Source organism: Salmo salar, chromosome 20 (genome assembly GCF_965601325.2).
Source record: "Salmo salar chromosome 20, fSalSal1, whole genome shotgun sequence".
NCBI classification, from domain to species: domain Eukaryota; kingdom Metazoa; phylum Chordata; class Actinopteri; order Salmoniformes; family Salmonidae; genus Salmo; species Salmo salar.
Genome location: NC_138310.1, coordinates 69059489 through 69087385, shown reverse-complemented (window position 1 = coordinate 69087385; position 27897 = coordinate 69059489). Strand labels below are relative to the sequence as shown.

Here is a 27897-nt window from a genome sequence, read left to right as displayed (position 1 = left end):
TACTTGGCGAATGTCTTTGTATTTGAGAGTCTCCACTGCACTGATCGTTCAGTTTAATTCACCATCACATGTCACTGGTTCATTTCAAAAGCACAATCTATGTATTTGCTGTCCAATCAAATAAAATACAATGACATAGTGAAAGTACATGTGTCCTTGAATCCGGACAAACACCTACACATTAAAATACCTGAAATCTCCAAATTAGTATCCTCTGACAAAATTCTCACAATAGACATACAGTATGTATGTAAAGGTAATACACAAACAACAAGTACAAAACAGATATTGCAGTACATTGTAATCCAGATATTGCCGTGGCCCATCAAATATAATGAAGGCACAGTTACGTTTGCAAGATCTAGTAGGATGCTTAATTAGTCTGGATCCTTCAGAGGCTGGGGCTTCCCAACAGGAAATAAATGCCATGTGCAGTGATGTGCATCGATTCTGAGTAGCTATCCAGCTAGGTCCCTGATGGCAGGCAGAGTGTGGAAACGTGAGAGGATGGAACTCCTAACCATACCTCCATTCTACCAGGCCATCCTCACTGTACGTCAACAGTCATTCCAAGGTCAGGCTCGCTGGCAAATTGGATTTTACCATCAGCTTCCTGCTCCTCAAAGACAACAACCTGAGATCAACAAAAACAAAAGGCTCTGAAACACAGCAGAGGTCAACACAGCAGTAGGGTGCCGAGGTGTGGAGACAACATGTTCAGAGGAAAGAGAAGTCGTCTGAGGACTATTCCTGCAAAGCACTGCCAAGTTCAATATCATCAAACCCACTGGGTGGCCCAGCTGCTATAGCTGTATATCAAAATTGTTGACCTGTGATGTTCCTAACAGAGGCATCTGAGTGAACTCCTGTGGAGGGTGAGGGAGATTTTTCAGTAACAGTTACGGCATCAGTACCTGATTGTTTCCTCGGTTAAGCCAGGGGGCGGGGAGGTAGAGGGTTTGCTGGGGCCCCATGGACCAGTGGCGTCCAAGATTCTGACCATTGATAAAGACCACTCCTTTACTCCAACCCTGTGGATAAAACAACACTGTAATCAGTGACTTGAAAATCAGAGTTTAGTGTTTCTCTGGGATCTTCTTTCATCACTTTGTTGGTCTGATGTGTGATGCCTAATACACTAGCTATGAATAAACCAGAGATAGGCCTACTACACTATGCATCAATAAACAGTATGGACAGGTGTTGCTGTCTTCCATAACCATAGATCCTTTTGGGCTGCTTTACTCACAGGCAGTCTGATGAAGGTGTCTCTGGGATGGCCACCCACATACAGCTTGCCGTGGAAAAACCCTGGAAAGGAAGGCTTCTGGAAAACAGAGTTCCACTGGCCTGATGCACTCAGTCTGAAACATGGGACGAGATCACCCTATTATAACACAGGAAATTACTGACTAATACAATTCCTCGTCATATTTATTCATGTAACAAGATCATTTGTGAGAGTGTACAATGGCATGGCTTCAGTCATGGATATGTAAATGGTTTTATTCCACTTCTGATCTTTTGATGTAGTGTTGCTCTCAGTGGGCAAGCATTTTCAAGACGGCGCTAATTTCCCAGTTGATTATAATGTGGTTTTAACATGGTATTGGGAAACCACATGAAAAAGCTGTTATTTCTGCAATCTGGCATTGTAATTCTACGCTCAGTGAGAACCAAGAAGATAATCAACTCAAAAGAATCAGAGCTAGGCACAAGCAATGACAGAGACTCAGAACAGAACAAATAAACATGAAGATGGAAATTGAAAGATGTACATGATCAGTACAAACCTATTTACAAAGCCAGGCTTCATATCCAGACTATGAATGATAAAGTCTCGTAGCGGGGTATTGTTCAACTCAATGTCTCCGACAAGACCTGAAAAATAAGCCAAGGCTGAAATAAGGCGGTCTTTGATTTTCTACATTCAGTGGTTAATTAGCTGCATTTGAGCACCTATTCTGAAAGGATTTACTAATAGATGTGTCTAGTTATAGAACCACAAGGCTATCACTGACCCAGATACAGTAGGTTAAACTATTGAATTACCTTTACGCTGTTCATCTAGGAGTTTACCATAGTTCAGTCTCCCAGAGTTCTCCACGAGTAAACTCAATGTTCTCTCCCCCTTCAATGAAAAGTACATAAAAGATATGGAAACAATTGGAGGTGTTATCTACAGTGCACAATGCAAAGCAGACTAAATAAAGACAATAGAGGAAACATGTTGCTTTCAGTTGGACTGCAGATAATAATTGATCAAGTCCAATCTGCTGCTGTGTGATAGAAAAGTAGCATGTAGTTGTTTTCCAATAACAGGCAGGTGCAAAGTTAGTGATTGTGATTCCTCTTTGTTAGAACAACATTTGTCTGAAAACTTTCTGTTGGAATAATCCTAGCACCTTAGTGACAAATGCATTTATCAGCATCACCAGAAGCTTTCACCTCTAACATGGTGTTGAATATTAACTAGCCAGTTTTGAAAGCAGCTCAGCAGCACACCTATAGCCTGAATACAACTTTAAAAGATATGTGTTATTGTCACATACACCGGATAGCTGCAGCGAAATGTGTTGTTTTACAGTCAGCCATAGTAGTACGGCGCCCCTTGAACAAATTAGGGTTAAGTGCCTTGCTCAAAGGCACATCGAGAGATGTTTCACATTGTCAACTCGGAAATCCAAACCAGCGACCTTTCGGTTACTGGCACAACACACTCTCCACTAGGCTACCTGCTGCCCGAAACACACACTATCACTATACCTTTCCATCAGGCAGAGCACACTCCAGCGTCTTATAGTCCAGAACTCCAACAAAGAGTTTGTCCACAAACACCTAGAAGACAAGAGAAGTTTATTAGCACAAATAATCTACTGACATAGGGTGTGCATCATAGGGTACTGTCACGACTTCCACCGAAGGTGGCTCCTCTCCCTGTTCGGGCGGTGCTCGGCGGTCGTCGTCGCCGGCCTACTAGCTGCCACCAATCCCATTTTCCTTTTCGTTTGTGTCTGTCTGTTTTTTCACACCTGTGTTCAGTTTAGTTGATTTCGGTGGGTTTATATACACCCCGCTGCAGGCTAGGCTTTGTGCGGGATTATTTGTTGTGTATTTGCATGTAAGGGGTGCGTGCCTGCACCACTGGGTTTCGTTTATATTTTCGGTAAATGTTAACCATGTGCTTGCGTGACTTTGTTTGTGGAGTCGAGGTTTCTCCTCCATGTGCATAATTTATTCCCTGTGGGTGGCGACTACGTTTGTGCGTGTTTTCCCATTTGTTTGTATTGTGCCTTCGGGACCGCCTGATTAAACGTTGTGTGCCACTGGAACTTCTCTGCTCTCCTGCTCCTGATTCCTACACACCCCCCTCCTACTAGGAGGCATTGTTACAGGTACTTGCCATTTGCTAATATCATGAAATAATTATGATATAATGCCATGTAGCTGTGTCTGTCTGTACTCACCAGGGCTCTGTCTCTAACATTGTTCATGGAGTTCAGAAGGCCTCCGCTGTGGATTATGGTCTCATACAGAGTGTAGCCGTTGGACTGACCATTGTTATTGTTGACAGGAAGGTTCTCCATGTTGACTGGTTTCTCTGACTTCAAGGGCTACACCAGGACAAAACAAGAACAAAGTCCTATCTAATCTGACATGATTATATATTATATGATACAGTGACATTAGAAAGTATTCATACAGCTTGATTTATTCCACATTTTGTTGTCTTACAGCCTGAATTCAAAATGGATTAAATAGATTTTTTTTCTCACCCATCTATACACAATACCTCATAACGACAAAGTGAAAACATGTTTTTTGAAATGTTTGAAAATGTATTGAAACTGAAAAACAGAAATATCTAATTTACATACACTACCATTCAAAAGTTTGGTATCTCTTAGAAATGTCCTTGTTTTTGAAAGAAAAACATATTTTTGTCCATTAAAATAACATCAAATCGATCAGAAATACAGTGTAGACATTGATAATGTTATAAATGACTATTGTAGCTGGAAACGGCAGATTTTTTAATGAAATATCTATATAGGCATACAGAGGCCCATTATCAACAACCATCACTCCTGTGTTCCAATGGCACGTTGTGTTAGCTAATCCAAGTTTATCATTTTAAAAGGCTAATTGATCATTAGAAAACCCTTTTTCAATTATGTTAGCACAGTTGAAGACTGTTGTGCTGATTAAAGAAGCAATAAAACTGGCCTTCTTTAGACTAGTTGAGTATCTGGAGCATCAGCATTTGTGGGTTCGATTACAGGCTCAAAATGTCCAGAAACAAAGCACTTTCTTCTGAAACTCGTCGGTCTATTCTTGTTCTGAGAAATGAAGGCTATTCCATGCGAGAAATTGCCAAGAAACTGAAGATCTCATACAACGCTGTGTACTGCTTCTGTATAGAATTTTCATTAAATGTGCAAAAATGTATTTAAAAAAAATGTGTGTAGATGGGTGAGGAAAAAACATCTATTTAATCCATTTGAATTCAGGTTAACACAACAAAATGTGAAATAAGTCAAGGGGTATGAATACAGTGGCAGTGTATATACAGTGTTTTCGGAAAGTATTCAGACCCCTTGACTTTTTCCACATTTTGTTACGTTACAGCCTTATTCTAAAATGGATTCAATATGTTTTTTGTCCTCAACAATCTACACACAATACCCAATAACGACAAAGCAAACTGTTTTTTTTAGATATTTTTGCAAATTTATTACAAATAAAAAACTGAAATACCTTATTTACATAAGACCCTTTGCTATGAGACTTGAAATTGAGCTCAGGTGCATCCTGTTTCCATTGATCATCCTTGAGCTGTTTCTACAACTAGATTGGAGTCCACCTGTGGTAAATTCAATTGATTGGACATGATTTGGAAAGGCACACACCTGTCTATATAAGGTCCCACAGTTGACAGTGCATGTCAGTGCAAAAACAAAGCCAGGAGGTCGAAGGAATTGTCCGTAGAGCTCGGAGACAGGATTGTGTCGAGGCACAGATCTGGGGAAGGGTACCAAAAAAATTCTGCAGCATTGAAGGTCCCCAAAACACAGTGGCCTCCATCATTCTTAAATGGAATAAGTTTGGAACCACCAAGACTTTTCCTAGAGCTGGCCGCCCAGCCAAACCCTGCAATTGGGGGAGAAGGGCCTTGGTCAGGGAGGTGACCAAGAACCCGATGGTCACTCTGATAGAGCTCTAGAGTTCCTCTGTGGAGATTGAAAAACCTTCCAGAAGGAAAACCATCTCTGCAGCACTCCACCAATCAGGCCTTTATGGTAGAGTGGCTAGACGGAAGCCACTGCTCAGTAAAAGGCACATGACAGCCCGCTTGGAGTTTGCCAAAAGGCACCTAAACACTCTCAGACCATGAGAAACAAGATTCTCTGGTCTGATTTAACCAAGATTGAACTCTTTGGCCTGAATTCCAAGCGTCACGTCTGCAGAAAACCTGGCACCAATCCTTACGGTGAAGCATGGTGGTGGCAACATCATGCTGTGGGGATGTTTTTTAGTGGCAGGGACTGGGAGAATAGTTAGGATTGAGGGAAAGATTAACGGAGCAAAGTACAGAGAGATCCTTGATGAAAACCTATTCCAGAGCACTCAGGAACTCAGACTGGGAGCGAAGGATCACCTTCCAACATAACAATGACCCTAAGCACACAGCCAATGCAACGCAGGAGTGGCTTCGGGACAAGTCTCTGAATGTTCTTGAATGGCCCAGTCAGAGCCTGGACTTGTAACTCATCAAACATATCTGGAGAGACCTGAAAATAGCTGTACAGCATTTCTCCCGATCCAACCTGACAGAGCTTGAGAGGATCTGCAGAGAAGAACGAGAGAAACTCCCCAAATACAGGTGTGCCAAGCTTGTAGAGACATACCCAAGAAGACTCAATACTGTAATTTCTGCCAAAGGTGCTTCAACAAAGTACTGAGTAAAGGGTATGAATACTTATGTAAATGTGATATTTCAGTTTTTTATTTTTAATACATAAGCAAACATTTCAAAAAAACTATTTTTGCTTTGTCATTATGGGGTATTGTGTGTAGATTGATGAGGGGGGGAAAAACGATGTAATACCTTTTAGAATAAGGCTGTAACATTATACAATGTGGAAAAGGGCAAGGGGTCTGAATACTTTCCAAAGCACTGTATAATATAAAGGTCAAGGTCCATTTTTAGACAGCTAATTACCATAATTATGAAAAACATTCTTTCTACAAGTGTCTGGATTTAGATGGTGGGAAAGTAATTGTCGTCTCATAAGGGAGCAAATTACAGCAATGGCTAGTTAATAATTAATGGTTTACGCAAGTACCAGACACGCTGCTACATTTGCCCAAAAAATAAACAATGAAGAGAGCATGTAAGTTCTCATCTAGTGATACTGTGTACATCTAATTCTAGTGATAAATATACAACCAATTCTTGTGATATTGTATACAACCAAGTCTAGTGCAACTGTATACAACCAAGCAGTCCAGGCCAGGTTACAGCAGACAGTATGCTACTTGGGCCCTAGCTGCTCACCTTGTCAGTAAACTGCAGGCTCTCCCACAGTGACAGATGCTTCTGAATGATGACAGGCTCATACACTCTCCTGGCCTGGAGGGAGGGAACCTCAGGAAGCTTCTCACCTGAGACACACAGACATAGTCAGATATAGAACATGCGGGGGAGTGGGAGTCTCTTGGTGGATAGAAACAGTACTTTTGAGTTTACCAACATGAACAGAGGGTTTGTAGGAACATCAATACACTCTAAGGGCTCTATTTTCGGCTGCCGTTAAGGCGGTGCTAGTGTCAAACGCACGTTAGTTTGCAATTTTGTCATGTAGAAACTGGCTTACTGGCATTATCAAGCCCTAACGCCAGGTTCGGCAATTTACCATTCTTATATCAGAACATGATCCAAAGTGCTAACTTCAGGGAGGGCTGGTAGGGATATTTAAGACCAACCAAAAGCTGGTTTTAGTGGTAACGCAGTTGGTTACGGCATGAATTTTGGCAGTGGAAACACAGCCTATCCAGCACACTGCCCATATGCGCATGGACCAAGAGTAGCCTAATGTGCTTTTGGTGCCTGCGTACTTCGTATTTAGAAACATAAAAAACGAAATGTTTTCTCCCATTTCTTTTTATTTGGTTAAAAATCTAGCATAGCCTCCCCTCCTCTCAATTAAGGCCTTTCCCCCCCTGCCAAATGCAAGTCAAGACTGTCCATAACATGTTTGGCTCCTGAGACCGTTTGGAAATAAATCTTAATCGCCAAACCTTTATTAAAATATAACGTTTGAGAGGAGTAAAACAGTGAGCTGACATTCCCTTTGTATCTATGCATTGTAGGCAGGCCCACATTATTTTAGCCATGCAGGTCCCATTTTGGACGTGCGTAAAACCCCCTCCTTTTCATGCCCATCATGAAACGAGAGATGAGAACCTCAGGTGAATGCCGGTGAACATCATATTTAGAAGTTATCTGTAACCTTTAACAATTGCTTTTTTTCCGTTTCATATGTTCAAAACCCAAGCCCGCCATTAGGCCTACTATAACGAAGGCTGTTCCAACAGCAATGCGAGTCTTTTTATGACATCATTACATTTTACATTTAATTAATGTCTGTTTTTTTTTTTTAAACGTGCTTGTTTTTCATTGAATTTTATTACAACAAATCGTATTAGAATGATTCACCTTACTGGTTGTATTGTTACAACATCCGTGCATGCAATGTAACTGTCACACCCTAATCTGTTTCACCTGTCCTTGTGATTGTCTCCACCCCCTCCAGGTGTCGCTTATTTTCTCCAGTGTATTTATCCCTGCGTTTCCTGTCTCTCTGTGCCAGTTCGTCTTGTATGTTCCAAGTCAACCAGCGGTTTTCCCGGTCTCCTGCTTTTTGCATTCTCCCTTTTCTAGTCCTCCCGTTTTTGACCCTTGGCTGTTTCTGGACTTTGTACCTGCCTGCCTTACTATTCTGCCTGCCTTGACCATGAGCCTGTCTGCCACTCTGTACCTCCTGGACTCTGATCTGGTTTTGACCTTTTAGCCTGTCCACGACCATTCTCTTGCCTACCCCTTTGGATTAATAAACATTGTAAGACTCCAACCATCTGCCTCCTGTGTCTGCATTTGGGTCTCGCCTTGTGCCTTGATAGTAACATCTGGAGATGTGTGAATCTGGGAGCAGGCCTATTTGGGAGCAGTATAACGGTGAGTGGACATTCTCCCTTTCTTTTTATATTGGATCTTTGTCCAGCTACTGTGAGAAGTTTGGATGTGTGTAAAACCCTCCATAGTCTGCGTTTGTTTTAATATTCTATGCCCATGAAGAGAAATTATGGCGCCTGTAAGTGTAACATAGCCTATTTGAAACAAGTTTTGTTTAGAATTTGAATTGAATTATTCGTTTTCTTTTGAGGCCTTGTCAATAATGAAGTCAGCCATAATCCAATTTACAGTAGGCCGAGCTCCTATATCAGTGTGAATGCTATTGAAGCCACGCAATTACTTAGAACAACGTGGACTGCAAATGGGTTCAAGTTAATGTATTTGGTTCTACATTTTGTTATTTCGTTTCTGTAAGCCATTTAACAAACTATAACAGACTAACATTGGAATTGGAGATGATTCCAAGGCAATACATAAAAGACCGTAAATACACAACTAGATATTTCGCCAAGGAGCACGTTCTGATTGGCCAGTGAGGGGCCGTGTTTATTCATCAACCCAGCGAACGCCAGCAAGTGCGCCAATAATTGTAATAGTGAAAATAGCACAAATATTCCTGACAAACCCCTGAACCTTTGTCTATATAGCGCTATATTGTGTTAGGGCTCTATTTTAACAAACCTTACTAGTAGCTGGAGCTATATATTGAAAATAAACTGTTTATTCAGACTGTGTCATTGCTAGATAATAATATAAATGATCGGTTACAAGATAATTAAATCTATTTATTTTTGTCACAACATAATAATTTCATATGATCATTTTGACCTCTGCATGTGACAAATGACGACTCCAGATCAATACAGAAGTGGAAAACATCTGTGACTCAGGAAATAATCCAGGTTTTTAAGATAATTACTGGGAAAACATCTGAGCTTGACAGCAGTAGCAGCATCCAGCTGATAGTACATGTCACACAATCATACCCATTCTCCCTTTTCCAACTGTTGGAGCTGAATTTTGGTGTTCTGTAAGAGATGTCCTCCAGCCCTCTAAGGTGTTGAAGCACTCTGAAACCTGCAGCCACTTAGGGTTATTGGTGGAAAGTGCTCCCCTACCACTATGTTCAACATCTGGGCCACTAAAAGGGGCTAATGGGTGGCAAATCACCTAGTCCTGAAATGGCATTCTGAGTTTAAAAGCCAAGTATTTCTATGGGGCTAATGGGTGGCAAATCACCTAGTCCTGAAATGGCATTCTGAGTTTAAAAGCCAAGTATTTCTATGGAGCAAATTGCCGTTTCACACTTTTGCTGTTTGATATTGTGTGAGCTGCCTGACAGTTATCAGCTGCAGTTTATAAATGTCACGTCCTGACCAGCAGAGGGAGTAGTTGTGTAGTATTTTGGTCAGGACGTGGTAGAAGAAGTCTGTGTATGTGTGTTCTGGGATGTCTGTTTCTATGTTGGTCTGTGTGGCTCCCAATCAGGTTCAGCTGGTTATCGTTGTTCCTGATTGGGAGTCATATATTAGGAGTGTGTTTGTCATCTGGGTTTGTGGGTTGTTTCGTTAGCACTGCTATTATTTGTAAGTATAGCATGTTAACCTGTCTTTAGTCGCGCTTGTTTATTGTTTTCCGTGTTTGCTTTATTCATTTTCATTAAAAGATGAGTATTCACATCCCAGCTGCATTTTGGTCAATTCAACACGGCTACACCTGTGACAATAAACTTGAAACTACAATGTCATTGAATTCTAGAGTGGATTGATATTTGAACTCAATTTAAAGAATGTTGTGCAAGTTGGACTGCCTGCCACATGCATAATCAAATCGTATTACCTTGGCTTTTAACCACTACAGCATCTATTGTCCATTTTGAAGAACAATACTATTTATTTAATGTTGTTATTAAACCAAGTGTTAGATATTCAATTGACAGTATTTTCATTCTATTTATGGTCAATTATTAGAGATAATGTTTTAGTCTGTGACTATGGTTACGCATTACTCACAAAACTCATATGAGCTGAGAGCCAAAAGCCCTGTGATAGACTAGTGTCCTGTCCAGGGGGTGTACTTGTACTGTACATTAAAGTGCCTCATTCTATAGAAACAGGAGATGGGCTCCTATAAACCATGCCGGCTTGCAAAAGCCAAGGCTTGTGCAAGGCTACTTACTTACACAGGGTATGCATGACTCATGAAACTCAGATGAGCTGAGAGCCAAACAATAGCATATATCAAGTTGGATCTAAATACAGAACTAGGTCATGTATATGTGGTGCTGAATCGAACATAGACGCACGCTTTAGTGACCACTCTCATCCAGGCCAATGCTCATTGTTCAACATACTGCACAACGTAAGGATGAAAGATGTTAAGATAGCCCTGAAGATCTTAGTTTACCGGGAGGCTGGATAAATGTAAGATTGCTCTGACTGTATGTTTGGGAGGTGGGGCGTGTCCCTAAACTGTTAATCTGATGTCCCCTCCTATCCCTGCTGTACTGTAGTCCAGGGTATCTCAAACTTGGTCCTGGGTGTATCCTCTCCGCTTGATGATGAGTTGGTTATTTGAATCAGCTTTGTAGTGCTAGGGCAAAAAACAAAACATGCACCCAGGAGGGGGGAGGGGAGTTTTAGAAACGCTCCTGTAGTTCACCATACCCAGCATCAATCTCACACACTCATCTCTGATTGGGCAAGACGGACTCAATGTTCCCCATAGGGCCTTACTAAGTGACTTTGGAGAACGATACAAAGAGCCCCTCACGGCGACACTCACTGTGGTAGCGGCTCAATACATTCCTCAGAAGAGTGTACTTGGTGGTGTAATCCCCTGCCTCAGATAACGGAGCATCGTAATCTGAAAAGATAATGCCACTATCAGAACAGCAAGGGGCACGAGGAGCGAAAGGCGGGGATGCCTACTCCCGTGTCCGATGAGTTTCACTCTGCTCCTTTCAAACATCTCAGCCAGCAGGAGACATATTTTGTGGTTATCTTGACAGATACGGCTGCAGGAGTTTGGATGGAGGCAAGAGGCAGTGGAGAAAATAAAATGCAAATACAGACTACAGTCTACTGACTTGAAGGTCAAAGAGCAGGTGCCACTGTTACTGTGTTTGACATCAATGTCATTCTCCTCTGAGTAGCGAGGTCATTACAATGTCAACAGTCCCAAACAGGATATAAAACCCATCATGCAGTCTTTCATTTACATTTCCCATGCATTGTATTAGCTGATGAATTAATTATGCAGTGAGTGTTAAAATGCAGCCTGAGGTCAAGCACTGTTGAGGAGTGACAGCACCATCTACTGGCCTTTACTAACAGTACAATGACTGTGCATTACTGTAACACCGCCTGTATAACTGGCTGGTGTAAGATCCTTATCAGAGGTATGTTTCAATAAAGAGAAATAACAAGGTAAACTATGAGAACATATTGATTTTAAAACAAAGATCCAAATAGAACTTACCATAGCTTGTTACCATTGGCTTAGGCATGGGCGTGGCAATTGCAAAGGCCCCGTTCATGAAGCCAAAATTAGTTCCTCCGTGGAACATGTAAAGATTGATTGATGCGTCCTGTTTCAGGATTTCCGTCACAATAGTAACCATGTCTGCCAAAGAAGGGTGACAAATGAGAACTTACTACTGATGGGTACAGAGACATAGTAGAACTACAAGACCTGGTGCACGTAATAGGTGTATCATATCCATTGCTATAAAATCTACCTCTATATTCAAGCACTGTGGCAGGTAGCCCAAGAGTAAAACAAAAAGTATGATAACATTTGACAAGCAATTGACCTCGTTCCAAGCATCCTATTGCCCTTAAAATCAGTTCAATTGCAATATGGATTAAACCCCGCCACACCTTATTACATTTAACTATAAGTCCTTATAGGAACAACCCGATCCCCATTCAAAATCTCCTGCCTCAACATACTGATTAGCTACACATATTGCATAGAACAGTGGTTCCCAACCTTTTTTTTCCAATTAAGGAACTCAGTCTGGCATTAAACTTTCTCTTGATGTAAGTTGTAATAGTAGAATGCACAAGGTGCAATTTGGAAATTGGGTAGTGCATCATCAGTTCCTCTTGGCATTGCATACCTTAGAGCTATTTATAACTGGTCAGAAATGTCCAGATCAACTAGCCCATGTCAGCTAACATTTTATTTAGTTTTTTTAAGACCTTGTTGGGGGGGGGGGGGGGTAGGGATGTTCTCCAATTCTGGAAGGGGGGCACCGTGGGAAAAAGTTTGAATTTCTGATATAAACTCAGCAAAAAAAGAAACATCCCTTTTTCAGGACCCCGTGTAACAACACCTGCACAGAATCGGTACATCCGAACAACACACATGCGGGACAGGTACAGGATGGCAACAACAACTGCCCGAGTTACACCAGGAATGCACAAACCCTCCATCAGTGCTCAGACTGTCTGCGAGAGGCTGGACTGAGGGCTTGTAGGCCTGTTGTAAGGCAGGTCCTCACCAGACATCACGGGCAACAAACCCACCGTCGCTGGACCAGACAGGACTGGCAAAAAGTGCTCTTTATTGACGAGTCACGGTTTTGTCTCACCAGGGGTGATGGTTGGATTTGCGTTTATCGTCGAATGGAATGAGCATTACACCGAGGCCTGTACTCTGGAGCGGGATCGATTTGGAGGTGGAGGGTCCGTCATGGTCTGGGGCAGCGTCTCGCAGCATCATCGGACTGAGCTTGTTGTCATTGCAGGCAATCTCAACGCTGTGCGTTACAGGGAAGACATCCTCCTCCCTCATGTGGTACCCTTCCTGCAGGTTCATCCTGACATGATCCTCCAGCATGACAATGCCACCAGCCATACTGCTCGTTCTGTGCGTGATTTCCTGCAAGACAGGAATGTCAGTGTTCTGCCATGGCCAGCGAAGAGCCCGGATCTCAATCCCATTGAGCACGTCTGGGACCTGTTGGATCGGAAGGTGAGGGCTAGGGCTATTTCCCCCCCCCCCCCCCCCCCCCAGAAATGTCTGGGAACTTGCAGGTGCCTTGGTGGAAGAGTGGGGTAACATCTCACAGCAAGAACTGGCAAATCTGGTGCAGTCCATGAGGAGGAGATGCACTTCAGCACTTAATCCAGCTGGTGGCCACACCAGATACTGACTATTAGTTTTGACCCGCCCCCTTTTGTTCAGGGACACATTATTCTATTTCTGTTAGTCACATGTCTGTGGAGCTTGTTCAGTTTATGTCTCTGTTGTTGAATCTTATGTTCATAAAAATATTTACACATGTTAAGTTTTTTGAAAATAAACACAGTTGACAGTGAGAGGATGTTTCTTTTTTGCTGAGTTTAGAACATAGTCAAATGTTTAACTAGACATTCAAATTGAGCTGACTTTACTGATTTAAATCAAGGGCAGCGGGATAATGAATAACAAGCATGGAGTGACAGAGCATGCCTTGATTAGCAAGTCACCCAAGTCATAAACTGTTCTCTCTGCTACCGCACGGCAAGCGGTACCTGAGTGCCAAGTCTAGGTCCAAAAGGCTCCTTAATAGCTTCTACCCCCAAGGCATAAGACTGCTGAACAATTAATCAAATGGCCACCCGGACTATTCACATTGACACTGCTGCTACTTGCTGTTTATTATCTATGCATAGTCACTTTACCCCAACCTACATGTACAAATTACCTCAATTAACCTGTGCCTTCGCACATTGACTCGGTACCGGCACCCCGTCTATAGCCTCTTTATTGTGTTACTTTTTTATTTATTTTTTACTTTAGTTAGTAAATATTTTCTTAACTCTATTTCTTGAACTGCATTGTTGGTTAAGGGCTTGTAAGTAACCATTTCACGGTAAGGTCTACACACCTGTTGTATTTGGCGCATGTGACAAATACAATTTCATTTGATTTTGATCCTGTGTGTGCGAGATAGACGTGGATGCTGCTGACAATGACAGGACAAAACCAGGCCTGGGGACCCGAGTCATCAGTGGCTGTTGTTCAACATAAGAAGGACAGTCTGGAGAATCTACATGACATTAATTTACATCCACGACTGAGTGCCAAGCTGTATGACAACTGACAAGTATTTACTGCAGTGATGCACTGAAATTATGAAAATTTAGTTTTTTTGAATCACCATCATGACCAAAATATTCCAAAGCAAGCAGTGGCTACAATGTTATGCGGAGTGTGTGTATTAAACGGTTAGTCAGTAGCACTTTCACATACTGTACTGTTCCCTGCTGAGAGAATGATTCACACATGTATGCACTGCATGGAATACTCTTCTATTGAGTGTATATACACATGTAGGGCGACTATAGGGACTTTGCTGTTTCCATTTATTTTGAAGGTTCTAGACACTGAAGGCCAGTATAACACAGTATAAAACAGTATACAAATCCCAGCTTGGTTCAGTTGGAATTGACTACATGGATCAAAATACAATTTTAGGGGGAATAAAAGTTTATGATTCTTGGCTTGGAAATAAGCACACATGGAAAGCATATTAATTTCTGACAGAAACATATCACAAAGGAGAACTGACCATATGCTAAGCACCATGTGACCAATCTATTAAGTGGGACTCATGCAGTGTGGCAAAGGTCCTGCTGCTTGTGGAAATATGACTTACCCTCAGCAGCAAAAACATGGTGAAGGTCACCCCAGAGGTCAAACCACCCAGACCAATACTCCATCACCATCTTGGGCTTCTGGGGCTAGAGGAATTAGGAAAGGGAATGTTCAACAGAGAGGTACAAATAAACAAAATATATGTTACTCCTTGTAGACATAGTATTTACTCCATGAACATCAGGGTCCAGTTTTTAAAAAGTTACAGTGCATTCGGAAAGTATTCAGACCTCTTCACTTTTTCCACATTTTGTTACGTTACAGTCTTATTCTAAAATGGATAAAATTATTTGTTTTCCCCATCAATCTACACACAATACCCCACGATGACGAAGTGAAAATGTTTTCGACATTTTTGCACATTTATTAAAAATAAAAAACAGGAAAACCTTATTTATATTCAGACCCTTTGCTATTAGACTTGAAATTGAGCTCAAGTGCATCATGTTTCCATTGATCATTCTTGAGATGTTTCTACAATTTGATTGGAGTCCACCTGTGGTAAATTAAATTAACTGGACATGATTTGGAAAAGCACATACCTGTCTATATAAAGGTCCCACAGTTGATAGTGCATGTCAGAGCAAAAACCAAGCCATGAGGTCGAAGGAGCTGTCCATAGAACTCCGAGACAGGATTGTGTCGAGGCACAGATCTGGGGAAGGGTACCAAAATATTTCTGCAGCATTGAAGGTCCCCATTCTTAAATAGAATAAGTTTGGAACCACCAAGACTCTTCCTAGAACTGGCCGCCCGGCCAAACTGAGTAATCGGGGAGAAGGGCTTTGGTCAAGGAGGTGACCAAGAACCCAATGGTCACTCTGACAGAGCTCCAGAGTTACTCTGTGGAGATGGGAGAACTTTCCAGAAGGACAACCATCTCTGCAGCACTCCACCAATCAGGCCTGTATGGTAGAGTGGCCAGATGGAAGCCACTGCTCAGTAAAATGCACATTACAGCCCGCTTGGAGTTTGCCAAAAGGCACTTAAAGGACTCTCAAGATTCTCTGGTCTGATGAAACCCAGATTGAACTCTTTGGCCTGAATGCCAAGCGTCACGTCTAGAGGAAACCTGGCACCATCCCTATGGTGAAGCATGGTGGTGGCAGCATAATGCTGTGGGGATATCTTTCAGCGGCAGGGACTGGGAGACTAGTCAAGATCGAGGTACAGATGAACGGATCCTTGATGAAGATCCTTGATGAAAACTTGCTCCAGAGCATTCAGGACCTCAGACAAGACAACGTAGGAGTGGCTTTGGGACAAGTCTCTGCATGTCCTTGAGTGGCCCAGCCACAGCCCAGACATGAACCCGATCTAACATATCTGGAGAGGCCTAAAAATAGCTGTGCAGAGACACTCCCCATCCAACCTGACAGAGCTTGAGAGGATCTGCAGAGAATAATTGGAGAAACTCCCCAAATACAGGTGTGCCAAGCTTGTTGCATCATACCCAAGAAGACTTGAGGCTGTAATCAATCCCAAAGGTGCTTCAACAAAGTACTGAGTAAAGGGTCTGAATACTTATGTAAATGTGGTATTTCATTTTTTTCTTCCATAAATTAGCAAACATTTCTCAAAAAGCGTTTTTTCATTTAATCCTATCCGATTGCCGAAATCCAATTAGATAACTTCTGAAAAACTCGGCCAAGACTATAGGCATACAAAGACTGTGGTTCAAAGCAACTTATTTCACAGATTAAGACTAAATAGCTAATATCCTCTGTTTTTATCAACAGGTGTCAGATGAAACTGAGTTACTGATCAATTACAATGCAGGAGCTGGATAAATCTATTGATAAATATTAGTAGACAATCATCTGAACACACCTCAATACATTTAACTCACTTGAATTGCATCCAGATACTTAAATCCCTCTGGGCTCAGTTTCTGAAAATTGATGGTTTCTAGAACTATTGACGGAAAACAAAAACTCAACAGTACATACAGTAAATACACAACAAACACAAATAAAATACAGCATGACAGTATCCCACTGGGCACATTTCATTGAAATGACATGGAAACAACGTTGATTCAACCAGTGTGTGCCCAGTGGGATGCTACAGTGACCTCATGCTTAGGAAACGGCTTTGCATTTTAACAGATATTTTTGTCATGTTTTCTCCCTAGCTTAATCTGTATCCATCTAAACAGCACAGGCTCATCTGTCTCCTTTGTGTTTAGGCTTCAAGTGGAAAGGGAATTAGTCAAGGAGCAGTTCTAATGAAGCCTAACAGCAGCTGCCTAACACACACACACCGGTCCTTGGCACAGACAGAGCTCTTCTGTTATGGGAGAATACCAACTACAGTTCAGGCAGAGACTGCAGTCAGATGGGCCAGAGGCTCTACTATTGTGCAGCTGTCTGTATGTCCAGTCAGTACAATACCTCCATTCACACCCCCGAGGTTCCGCCCATCCTGGTTGTCTGAGGTCAGGAGCAGCTCCTCGATCCCCCTGGATAATAATGCCTAGAACAAGGATCTCATCTCAATCATGCTCATATGTCCAAGTTGATATTCTACTATTGAAAATGCAAGTAGTTGTAGTGAAGTCAAGATAAAGTGATGCACGGTGTGTATTTATGTGTATGCGTGTGTGTGTGTGTGTAATAAAATAGATGCACTGCATTGTCTTACCTCCTTTATGTATGGCATATATTCTACGTCTTTTGCATAAGAGCCATACTTGTTCTCCACTTGAACTGCTATAATTGGGCCCCCCTTGGAGTACTGAGTTTAAAATAATAAATCAAATAAGAGCGAGCTTTCAATTGATTCCAGAATAAGTCACAAGAATATATTTTCAAAGCCTTTTGGATTGATAAAACATCAAGCTTAACATTTTAAGAATATTTTAGTATTGTGATAGCCCTTATCAACAACCATATCTATGCGGTGACATTGTTGTCACACACAATTGAACCGGGAAAACTGGAAACCCAAGTCAGCTTAATAGAAGAGTAGTGAGAAAAGATTAACCTGATATGGTGCAACTCTTGGAATGAGTTGATCAAAGAAGGAGTCAACTGCTTCTGTGAAACCTGGGTAGGTTGTTCTCAACTTCATGTCTGGATCACGCAGCAACCAACTAGGAATAAAGCAATACATAACAACTCTCCAATGTTATCAACAATGTATGCAGTTACATTTCAATACTGGTTGCACTGATGGCAGTAATGCATAATGAGTGCATTGATTGCTTCATAACGCAGTGTGAGTTTAATGGATTTCCAACTATCTATAACCTGGTTAACCTAGTAGTACATAATGAGATATTTCTGGACCAATTACCCTTCCTCAATCCATTAAGATGATGATCAGAGTCAGTCAAATGACTCTCATTCAGGGGGAAAAGCTCAGCAAATAACTATTTTCATTCTCTCTGTGTGTGTGAGCAATATGTTTTTCCTCTTAGATCTATGATTCTATTTAGCCACATTACTAATAAGGAATGTGGGACTGCCTGTCCAGAGACCTGAGGGAAATAGCACCACACTGGAAATGAGCATCACAATAATTAATGAGGAGAAATGGATGAGATGTCGTATAGGGGGACCTATACATTCAGGGAGCTTAAACCAACCTGGGCCAAAATGTTAAAACGTGGGAACATCTAACCTGGGCAGCCCTCCTAAGTCCCACTCAGCACAGATGTAGGGTCCTGGCCGCAGAATCACCCAGAGCCCCAACTCTGCTGCTAGACTGATGTACGCCCTGAGAGACACAAGGGAAAAACACAGAGACAAAGCTCAACAGCTCTATCAAACATTTTCATCACAAAATCATATAAAAAAGTGGAAGTCTTGCTTACTTTAAATCCAATTGGTCCTGGAAGTTGAAAACCCCTCTCTCTGGCTCATGCAGGTTCCATGGCACATATCTGAAAGATAAAGCAGTCATTCTCAGTATCTCTCCATAGAGAAGCAGTGAGTGGTGGTATAAGAGAACATGAGGTGTTCTGTGTGTCCCTACGTGGTGAGAGTGTTGACCCCACACGCCCTCATCTTCAGCAGGCGGTCCCCCCAGTAGGCTCTGGGGACGCGGAAATAGTGGATAGAGCCCCCCAGGATGCGAAAGGGCTCTCCCTCCAGAGTGAACTGAGAGGAGTTGGCCCTCAGTCCCTCTTTCTGGCTCATTCTCCCCACATCTGGGTGTTGGCTGGAAGAGAAAGACAAACTGCTGGTCAATCCAGAAAGTTAGACTAGATAGGAATCATAGGAACTCGACAATGGTATCTAAGGTGAGTTGCTAAGTATTTATAACACAGACCCAAAGTTTTAGTTAAATCAACAAAGCTTTCAGCATAGTGAAGAATAATGAAATATGCTACAAGCATGCTACTCTTCTTGTCTGACCAGAATGCAAATGTGAATGTGAATATGCGGGAGATTTACATAGTCAATTGCTCACACTGTCGATGCACTGTGCCATAAGAATCGGCAAAATAAAAGCGAAGTGTCTACACAAGGTTAAGGTCCAGAGCAGGTGGGTCAGGTGAAAGTTCATGATAGGTTAAATGGAGGATATGGAATGGCTTTGAATTAATTAGACTATTGATAGCATATTCTTTTTTTCACCTTTGGTATAGGCCTACCTCTTCTGTGTAATAATAATAATAACAATCTGATCAAATGTTCTCATTATGAATTGTCTTTGATAGCATTGCCTATAATATATTTTACTTAAATAACCCGTTTGGGATACTGGTTGCATATTGATGCATTTGCAGGTCCATGACAAAATGAGAAAACACAACAACAAACTGGACAAAACTTTGGAAACACTCGAGACCCGCCCATAAAGTCTTACCGTGTGAATTGAAAGATAATATATCCGACGATAATAAAACCGAGAATGGCATACCGTCGTATGAGAGACAGCCTGGCGACCATGGATGTATTTTTAAAAAAAAATACGAATAACGATCCAACGTCGCAACAACGGCTTTGACAGCCCACGCCTTCAAAGACCCCGCGTTAGACAACACATCACCGGAAGACAGGCTTCTGAATAGGATAATAATACTGTAGTACAGGCGATTCACTCTAGGGGAAATACAGGTGAGCGCTATAGACCACATTGAATTAAAATATCAATATTCACCAGAATTTCACAAAACTCCAATCCTAATGCAAGTGGGAAGTCTGATTGTTAGTTCTGACAAAGCCCACACTGTTTCTCATTAGGCTATCATAATTAGATTTTCATTATGCTATAGCCTATACGTTGTACACTGAAGGTGAGTTTTGGTAGACGTAGGATTTTGCTGGCTTTCAATAGGCATTATGAAACGGATAGTTGTATACTGTAGACAACCGACTGGGAGGCAGCACTAATATATTTTGTCCTTACAACCAAAATCAGTAAAAAGACAGGTCAGGCGAACTTGCGTAGAAAGGAATTACCACATGGCGCTCCAGCCTACTGTTTACACTAGATTGTAATGGGGGAAAAAAACATATATCTTTTTACATATGTAATTATCTGACTCTCCCTGACACACGCATAACACACGCTGGACTGTAGCTGGGCTGTGTGCTTAGGGTTGGTTTCATCAGACCAGAGCATCTTGTTTCTCATGGTTTGAGAGTCCTTTAGGTGCCTTTTGGCAAACTCCAACCTGGCTATCATGTGCCTTTTACTGAGGAGTGGCTTCTGTCTGGCCACTCCATTATAAAGGCCTGATTGGTGGAGAACTGCAGAGATGGTTGTCCTTCTGGAAGGTTCTCCCATCTCCGCAGAGGAACTCTGGAGCTCTGTCAGAGTGACCATCGGGTTCTTAGTCACCTCCCTGACCAAGGCCCTTCTCTCCCAATTGCTCAGTTTGGATGAGCTCTAGGATGAGTCTTGGTGGTTCTAAACTTCTTCCATTTAAAAATTGACGGAGGCCAATGTGTTCTTGGGGACCTTCAATGCTGCAGAAATGTTTTGGTACCCTTCCCTAGATCTGTGCCTCAACACAATCCTGTCTCTGAGTTCTACGGACAATTCCTTCGACTTCATGGCTTGGTTTTTGCGCTGACTTTCCAAATCATGTCCAATCAAGTTGTAGAAACATCTCAAGGATGATCAATGGAAACAGGATGCACCTGAGCTCAAAGTCCCATAGCAAAGGGTCTGAATACTTCTGTAAATAAGGTATTTCGGGTTTTATTATTATTATTAATACATTTGCTAACATTTCTAAAAACCTGTTTTTGCTTCGTCATTATTGGGTATTGTGTGTAGATTGATGAGGAAAACATTTAATTTAATAAATTTTAGAATAAGTCAAGGGGTCTGAATACTTTCCAAATGCACCATACATCAGCCTGGCAGCAGAGTTGGGGCTCTTGGTGATTTTACATCCAGGACCCTACATCTGTCCTGATATCTGTTCGCAGAGAGGTTCGTAGTTTGAAGAGGGAGGCCCCATCATTGCAGTTCAAGTGGAGAATGAGTACGGCTCATATGCAAAGGATGAACGATACATGCCTTTTATAATGGAGTTAATGTGATACTGTACTGTTTCTCACTATCTGCATAATTCTATATGCCCAGTATAGACTTTTGCAGTGACCTCTAAATGTATAGTGAAACTGTATCTCCTTTGGCCAGCTCTATCATCCAGAGGGATCAATGAAGTCCTGCTGACATCAGACAATCGGGAGGGGCTATGTTTTTTTTCTTGACCCCTCCTCTCTTAAGTTCCCAAGACGGTTAACCTTCAAAGACTGGCAAACGGAACAATGTAATATTTAGTGTACATGCAGGTATAGTGCCAATGAGTCTGTATTTTCTTCTATTTTGTCTTGCATCTGTGAAAACATAGTGGTTCAAAGACTAAGTGCGACTTTGCCCTTACTGTAGCCCCAGAAACCTCTGCTTGTAATGGAGTACTGGTTTGGGTGGTTCGATATCTGGAGTGAATCTCACCATGTGTTTCCAGCAGAGGGTATGTTTCCCTCCAAATCAATACATTACAAACGAGATGAAAATCATGTCATATAACCCCTAGTTATATCAACACTTAAAGTTAATCTATTATTTACATTTTAGTCATTTAGCAGACACTCTTGTCCAGAGCGACTGGGGTGGCAGGTAGCCTAGTGCTTAGAGCATTGGGCCGCTAACTAAAAGGTTGCTAGATCAAATCCCTGAGCTGACAAGGTAAAAATCTGTCGTTCATCCCCTGAACAAGGCAGTTAACTCACTGTTCCTGGGCTGTTGTTGTAAATAAGAATTTGTTATTAACTGACTTGCCTAATTAAATTAAATAGTAGTGAGTGCACACATTTTCATTTGTACTGTTGCCCACATGGGAATTGAACCCACAATACTGTCATTGCAAGTACCATGCTCTACCAACTGAGCCACAGTTGACCATCCATCCATCACGCTAAGGACTGTATTAGTGGCCACCATCTAGCATTGATTCGGTCTGTCTCCTCTGGTAGACATGTTGGCTGTGGTGTCACAGATACTGGAGCCAGGTGTATCCATCAACCTCTATGTTCCATGGTGGAACCAGCTTTGGCTTCATGAATGGAGCTGGGGTGAACCTTGGCACCTACAAACATCAAGTCGGAAGCTATTCAGACAGTTTTATGTATCCCTTGAAATGACATTTCCCAAATGTACATTTCCTTGCCAAGAAAAATGTTGTCATCTGAATCTGAATCTTTTGTTTTTTAGATTATGATGCTTCGTTATCTGAGGCTTTACACCACCAAGTATCAGCTCTTGAGGAATTTATTCAGCCAGTTTCACAGTAAGCTTTCTCTTTCAAACATTCACATACAATACTATTTGCGTTTTGGAAAATAACAGGCACCATATTTCATTTGCGAAATTATCTAACTTGGAGTGTATCTGTGTGTCTCAGATGAGAAGCTTCCTGAGGTTCCCTCCCTCCAGGCCAGGAGAGTGTATGAGCCTGTCATCATTCAGAAGCATCTGTCACTGTGGGAGAGCCTGCAGTTTACTGACAAGGTGAGCCAGGGGTCAAGTAGCATGCTGTCTGCTGTGACCTGGCCTGCTTGGCAAGTTGGCAATACTCAAGGGTTGATGTTGATTCCATAATGGTCATTATTTAATTGAATGCACCTCATTGACATTGTTTCATCATCAAGCCCTTGAAGTCAGAGGGGCCTGTCAACATGGAGAACAGTAACAATGGTCAGTCCTATGGCTACACTCAATATGAGACCACCATCAGCAGCGGAGGCCTTCTGAACTCCAAGACAAATTTTTGAGACTGAGCCCTGGTGAGTACAGACAGACACAGCGACATGGCATGAATTTACTACAGTAAATGGTGCACACTGTATGACAATACATCATTTGTACTAATAAAGTTGGCTTGTCTTCTAGGTGTTTGTAGACAGACACTTTGTTAGAGTTTTGGACTATAAGATCGTGGAGATTACACTGCCTGATGGGAAAGGTATAGTGATACTTTGTGTTTAGATGCAGGCTATAGGTGTGCTGCTCAGCTGCTTTCAAAACTGGCTAGTTAATATTCAACACCATGTTAGAGGTGAAAGCTTCTGGTGATGCTGATAAATGCGTTTGTCACTAAGGTGCTAGGATTATTCCAACAGAAAGTTTTCAGACAAATGTTGTTCTGACAAAGAGGAATCACAATCACTAACTTTTCTCCTGCCTGGAAAAAACAAGTCCATGCTGCTTAACCTATAGCACAGCGGAAGATTGGACATGATCAATTACTCTCTGCAGTCCAACTGAAAGCCACGTTTCCTATATTGTCTCTGTGTCCTATGCACTGTTGACTGCAGTGCTTCAATTAGTGGTTTCCACATGTTTTATGTATTTTCCATTGAAGGGGGAGAGAACATTGAGTTTACTTATGGAGAACTATGGAAGAGTGAATTATGGGAAAGCCCTGGATGATCAGCGAAAAGGTATTCTATTCTTAGTTGCTACCACTTCAACAATCCGAATTCCAAGGCAGAAAGCATACATTGAAGGCACTGTAGACCTTTGTGTGTAATCCTTTATTGCTGTGACATCAGTTTATAGTCGTTAAAGTGGATAGACCTGAATGCTCAACAACAGTATCCATGAGGTCTTGGAATAATTGTATTGTATTGATACTCGCCCATTCAGCTCTTAATCTTTAGTCACATATCACCCTGTTCTTGGTCTGGTGGGAGACATTGGTTTGAACCACGTGCCTCTAAAGGGCTTTACAATCTACTGTTTGGATATGAAGCCAAACTTCCTAAAGAGGTTTGTCCTGATCATTTAATTTATACAACACTAACTTCCATTCTGGCTCTTACAGTTTGTCATTTGTTGTCAATGCAAGTTTAACTGGCATATCAGGTTGTCTTAAAGGCCCAGTGCATTCATAAATGTGATTTTCCTGTGTTTTATATATATTTCCACACTATGAGGTTGGAATAATACTGCAAAATTGTGAAAATTAACATAATGCCCTTTTAGTGTAAGAGCTGTTTGAAAATACCTCCTGAAATTTCAGCCTGTTTTGGTGGAATGGAGTTTTGGCCTTACATGGTGATATCACCATATGGTAAATTAGTTAATAGACCAATAAGAAAGAGAGTTCCAAACCTCTGCCAATAACAGCTCATTTTCAGTTTTCCCCTCCTCACTCAGACCACTCCCAGACAGTCCTAGCAAAATTGTTGTTTGAGAAATAGCCCTTTGCTAAGAAACAATTGATGTTACTTTTTTTATTGAAAATAATCACAGTAAGGTACTTAATTGTTACCCAGAAATTATTTGATATTGAGATGAAAATGGCTGCATTGGACCTTTAAAGTTTAGATGACTCATATTGTAGCTCTGCCCCATATTATTTAAATGGGGAATCTCCTCCCATGTTTCAGATTGAGTGCAGCAAACCAGTGGAACTCTGTCCCCCAGAAACCTTCCTTCCCAGGGTTCTTCCAGGGCAGGCTGTATGTGGACGGTCATCCCAGAGACACCTTCATCCCAGAGACACAAGCATTTCACTACACTCGCATTAACATCTGCTAACCATGTGTATCTGACCAATAACATTTGATTTGATTTGATCAGAGTGCCTGTGTGTAAAGTAGCTCAACAGGCTTTGTGGTTATGAGAGAGAGCACCACCTGTCCATATTGTATCCCTGCTGGTTTATTCGTATAGTATAGTAGACCTATCTCTGGTTTATTGGTGTACTGTATATTGTAGTAGGCCCATCCCTCATCAGACACACATACAGTAGTGATAAAATATGTTCTTAGAGAAACTCTTAACTCTCAGTGTCAAGTCACTGATTACAGTGTTTCCATCCACAGGGTTGGAGTAAAGGAGTGGTCTTTATCAACGGGCAGAATCTTGGACGCCACAGGTCCATCGTTCACCAGCAAACCCTTTACCTCCCTGGACCTTGGCTTAAAAGTGGAAATAATCAGGTAGAACTCAAAAAAGCTCCTATAAATTCCAAGAGATATAGCGTTCTAGTCTTCTGAGGTGCTTTCAGAAGTTGTTCTCATGTTTACAGTGCCATGTATTCTTATAAATTGTTTATCAGCCTTTATTTAAACAGTTTATCCTCAAATCAAGACACTGATACATATACTGGCTAGAATAGTTTGTTTAATGGATCTGTGTTTTCTTTGTTTTCATACTTTTAGATCATCGTGTTCGAGAAACATAAAGATGATAATACATTTGTTTTTGTTGAAAATCCTGATCATGGAAAAACAATTGATGTATACAAACATCCATTTTGTGTTCTGCTTTGAAATTATCAATATTTAAATAAAACGATGACACAGCAAGTTATTATAATATAGTAATAACATGGTAAAATACAAAGCTATGATTACCGTAACACACTGTATGTATGTAATGTTGTTTTTGTGTTATGGGATGGGTCTACCACTGAATGTGATAATAGACATGTATTTATATGTAGCCTAGAACACAGTCATAAGGCAAGTTACATACATTGAAAAACAAGACATTTAGTGTTCGAATGCAGACTATTACAACAAAGAAAGGTGAGATGGACGAGATAAAGGACAACGAAGTTCAAAGGTCCTCAAGGTCAAATGCAGGTGTGTGAAACATTCCAGTTTCAGTGCCTCACTATTTGTCCGGATAGGCAGTGTTATTGTCTATCTAAATTGAAATATAGATAAATAAACACACCACTTGAATTCACAAATATTTGTGTCTTGGGTACTGTTACACATAATTTAGCTGTAAGGTTGACTAAAAAGGTATTTATTATATTTACATGAACACAATATAGTTTGTAGCACATCTTATGCTCATCTTGAATGGTAAAGCTCTAGTTATTAATGCATGTTATTAATCATGTTATTTATTATAAGATTATTAAAGATAAGAATGTAGTTTACAGTAGGAGAATAACAATCTGGCACGGCCCTTCCTGTAGGGGGGCTTTTTTTTATATCATTGAATTAAATATTTCTTATCACAGATTATCCATTATATTGACCTCTGTTTATTATCTATCCTGATTGCCTAGCCACTTTTACCCCTACCTAAACTCAGCAAAAAAAGAATGTCTTTCAAAGATAATTCGTAAAAATCCAAATAACTTCACAGATCTTCATTGTAAAGAGTTTAAACACTGTTTCCCATGCTTGTTCAATGAACCATAAACAATTAACGAGCTTGCACCTGTGGAACGGTTAAGACACTAGCAGCTTACAAATGGTAGGCAATTAAGGTCACAGTTATAAAAACATAGGACACTAAAGAGGCCTTTCTACTGACTCTGAAAAACACCAAAAGAAGGATTCCCAGGGTCCCTGCTCATCTGCGTGAATGTGGCTTAGGCATGCTGCAAGGAGGCATGAGGACTGCAGATGTGGCCAGGGAAATAAATTGCAATGTCTGTACTGTGAGACACCTAAGACAGCGCTACAGGGAGACAGGACGGACAGCTGATCGTCCTCGCAGTGGCAGACCACGTGTAACAACACCTGCACAGGATCAGTACATCCAAACATCACACCTGCGGGACAGGTACAGGATGGTAACAACAACTGCCTGAGTTACACCAGGAACGCACAATCTGAGAGAGGCTGAGAGAGGCTGGACTGAGGGCTTTTAGGCCGGTTGTAAGGCAGGTCCTCACCAGACATCACCGGCAACAACGTCACCTATGGGCACAAACCCACCGTCGCTGGACCAGACAGGACTGGCAAAAAGTGCTCTTCACTGACGAGTCGTGGTTTTGTCTCTCCAGGGGTGATGGTCGGATTCGCGTTTATCGTAGAGGAATGAGCGTTACACCGAGGCCTGTACTCTGGAGCGGGATCGATTTGGAGGTGGAGGGTCCGTCATGGTCTGGGGTGGTGTGTCACAGCACCCCATGCTTGTTGTCATTGCAGGCAATCTCAATGCTGTGCGTTACAGGGAACACATCCTCCTCCCTCATGTGGTACCCTTCCTGCGGGCTCATCCTGACATGACACTCCAGCATGACAATGCCACCAGCCATACTGCTTGTTCTGTGCGTGATTTCCTGCAAGACAGGAATGTCAGTGTTCTGCCATGGCCAGCGAAGAGCCCGGATCTCAATCCAATCGAGCACGTCTGGGACCTGTTGGATTGGAGGGTGAGGGCTAGGGTCATTCCCCCCAGAAATGTCCAGGAACTTGCAGGTGCCTTGGTGGAAGAGTGGGGTAACATCTCACAGCAAGAACCGGCAAATCTGGTGCAGTCCATGAGGAGGAGATGCACTTCAGTACTTAATGCAGCTGGTGGCCACACCAGATACTGACTGTTACTTTGTTCAGGGACACATTATTCCATTTCTGTTAGTCACATGTCTGTGGAACTTGTTCAGTTTATGTCTCAGTTGTTGAATCTTATGTTCATACAAATATTTACACATGTTAAGTTTGCTGAAAATAAATGCAGTTGACAGTGAGAGGACGTTTCTTTTTTTGCTGAGTTTACAAGCACATATTATCTCAATTACCTCAACTACCTCATGCCCCTGCACATTGACTCAGTATGGTAGTCCTATATAGTCTTGTTATTTTATTGTGTTACTATTTCATTTTTCT

General features: G+C 41.7%; 2 protein-coding genes across 9 annotated transcripts; one reads left to right on the top strand and one right to left on the bottom strand.

Moving 5' to 3' along the window:
- Nucleotides 1–19854, bottom strand: LOC106581229 (beta-galactosidase-1-like protein 2). The gene is made up of 19 exons (XM_014163146.3): nucleotides 19661–19854; nucleotides 18824–19009; nucleotides 18663–18731; nucleotides 18470–18565; nucleotides 17831–17939; nucleotides 17489–17581; nucleotides 17239–17320; nucleotides 16695–16759; nucleotides 14847–14931; nucleotides 11678–11821; nucleotides 10982–11062; nucleotides 6560–6666; nucleotides 3468–3614; nucleotides 2767–2838; nucleotides 2053–2131; nucleotides 1794–1881; nucleotides 1250–1364; nucleotides 915–1031; nucleotides 1–634 (listed from the first exon to the last, which is right to left on the bottom strand). Exons 1-19 carry the CDS (start codon nucleotides 19741–19743, stop codon nucleotides 548–550), a joined length of 1905 nt encoding a protein of 634 aa, XP_014018621.1. The 5' UTR covers nucleotides 19744–19854; the 3' UTR covers nucleotides 1–547.
- LOC106581231 (beta-galactosidase-1-like protein 2) lies at nucleotides 7670–27819 on the top strand. 8 transcript variants are annotated; one of them, XM_082966692.1, is made up of 7 exons: nucleotides 19934–21785; nucleotides 22526–22601; nucleotides 22716–22822; nucleotides 22963–23097; nucleotides 24706–24777; nucleotides 25144–25260; nucleotides 25483–27819. In XM_082966692.1, the coding sequence occupies exons 1-4, from the start codon at nucleotides 21768–21770 to the stop codon at nucleotides 23083–23085; spliced, it is 324 nt and encodes a 107-aa protein (XP_082822818.1). In that variant the 5' UTR covers nucleotides 19934–21767; the 3' UTR covers nucleotides 23086–23097; nucleotides 24706–24777; nucleotides 25144–25260; nucleotides 25483–27819. The 8 variants fall into 8 exon arrangements, 5 of the variants coding, with proteins under 5 accessions (XP_082822819.1, XP_082822820.1, XP_082822818.1 ...); XR_006761008.2 differs by lacking the exon at nucleotides 19934–21785 and adding an exon at nucleotides 7670–8239 and having other exon boundaries at nucleotides 22963–24777; XM_082966691.1 differs by having other exon boundaries at nucleotides 24706–25260.
- Nucleotides 27820–27897: the final 78 nt, after the last annotated feature.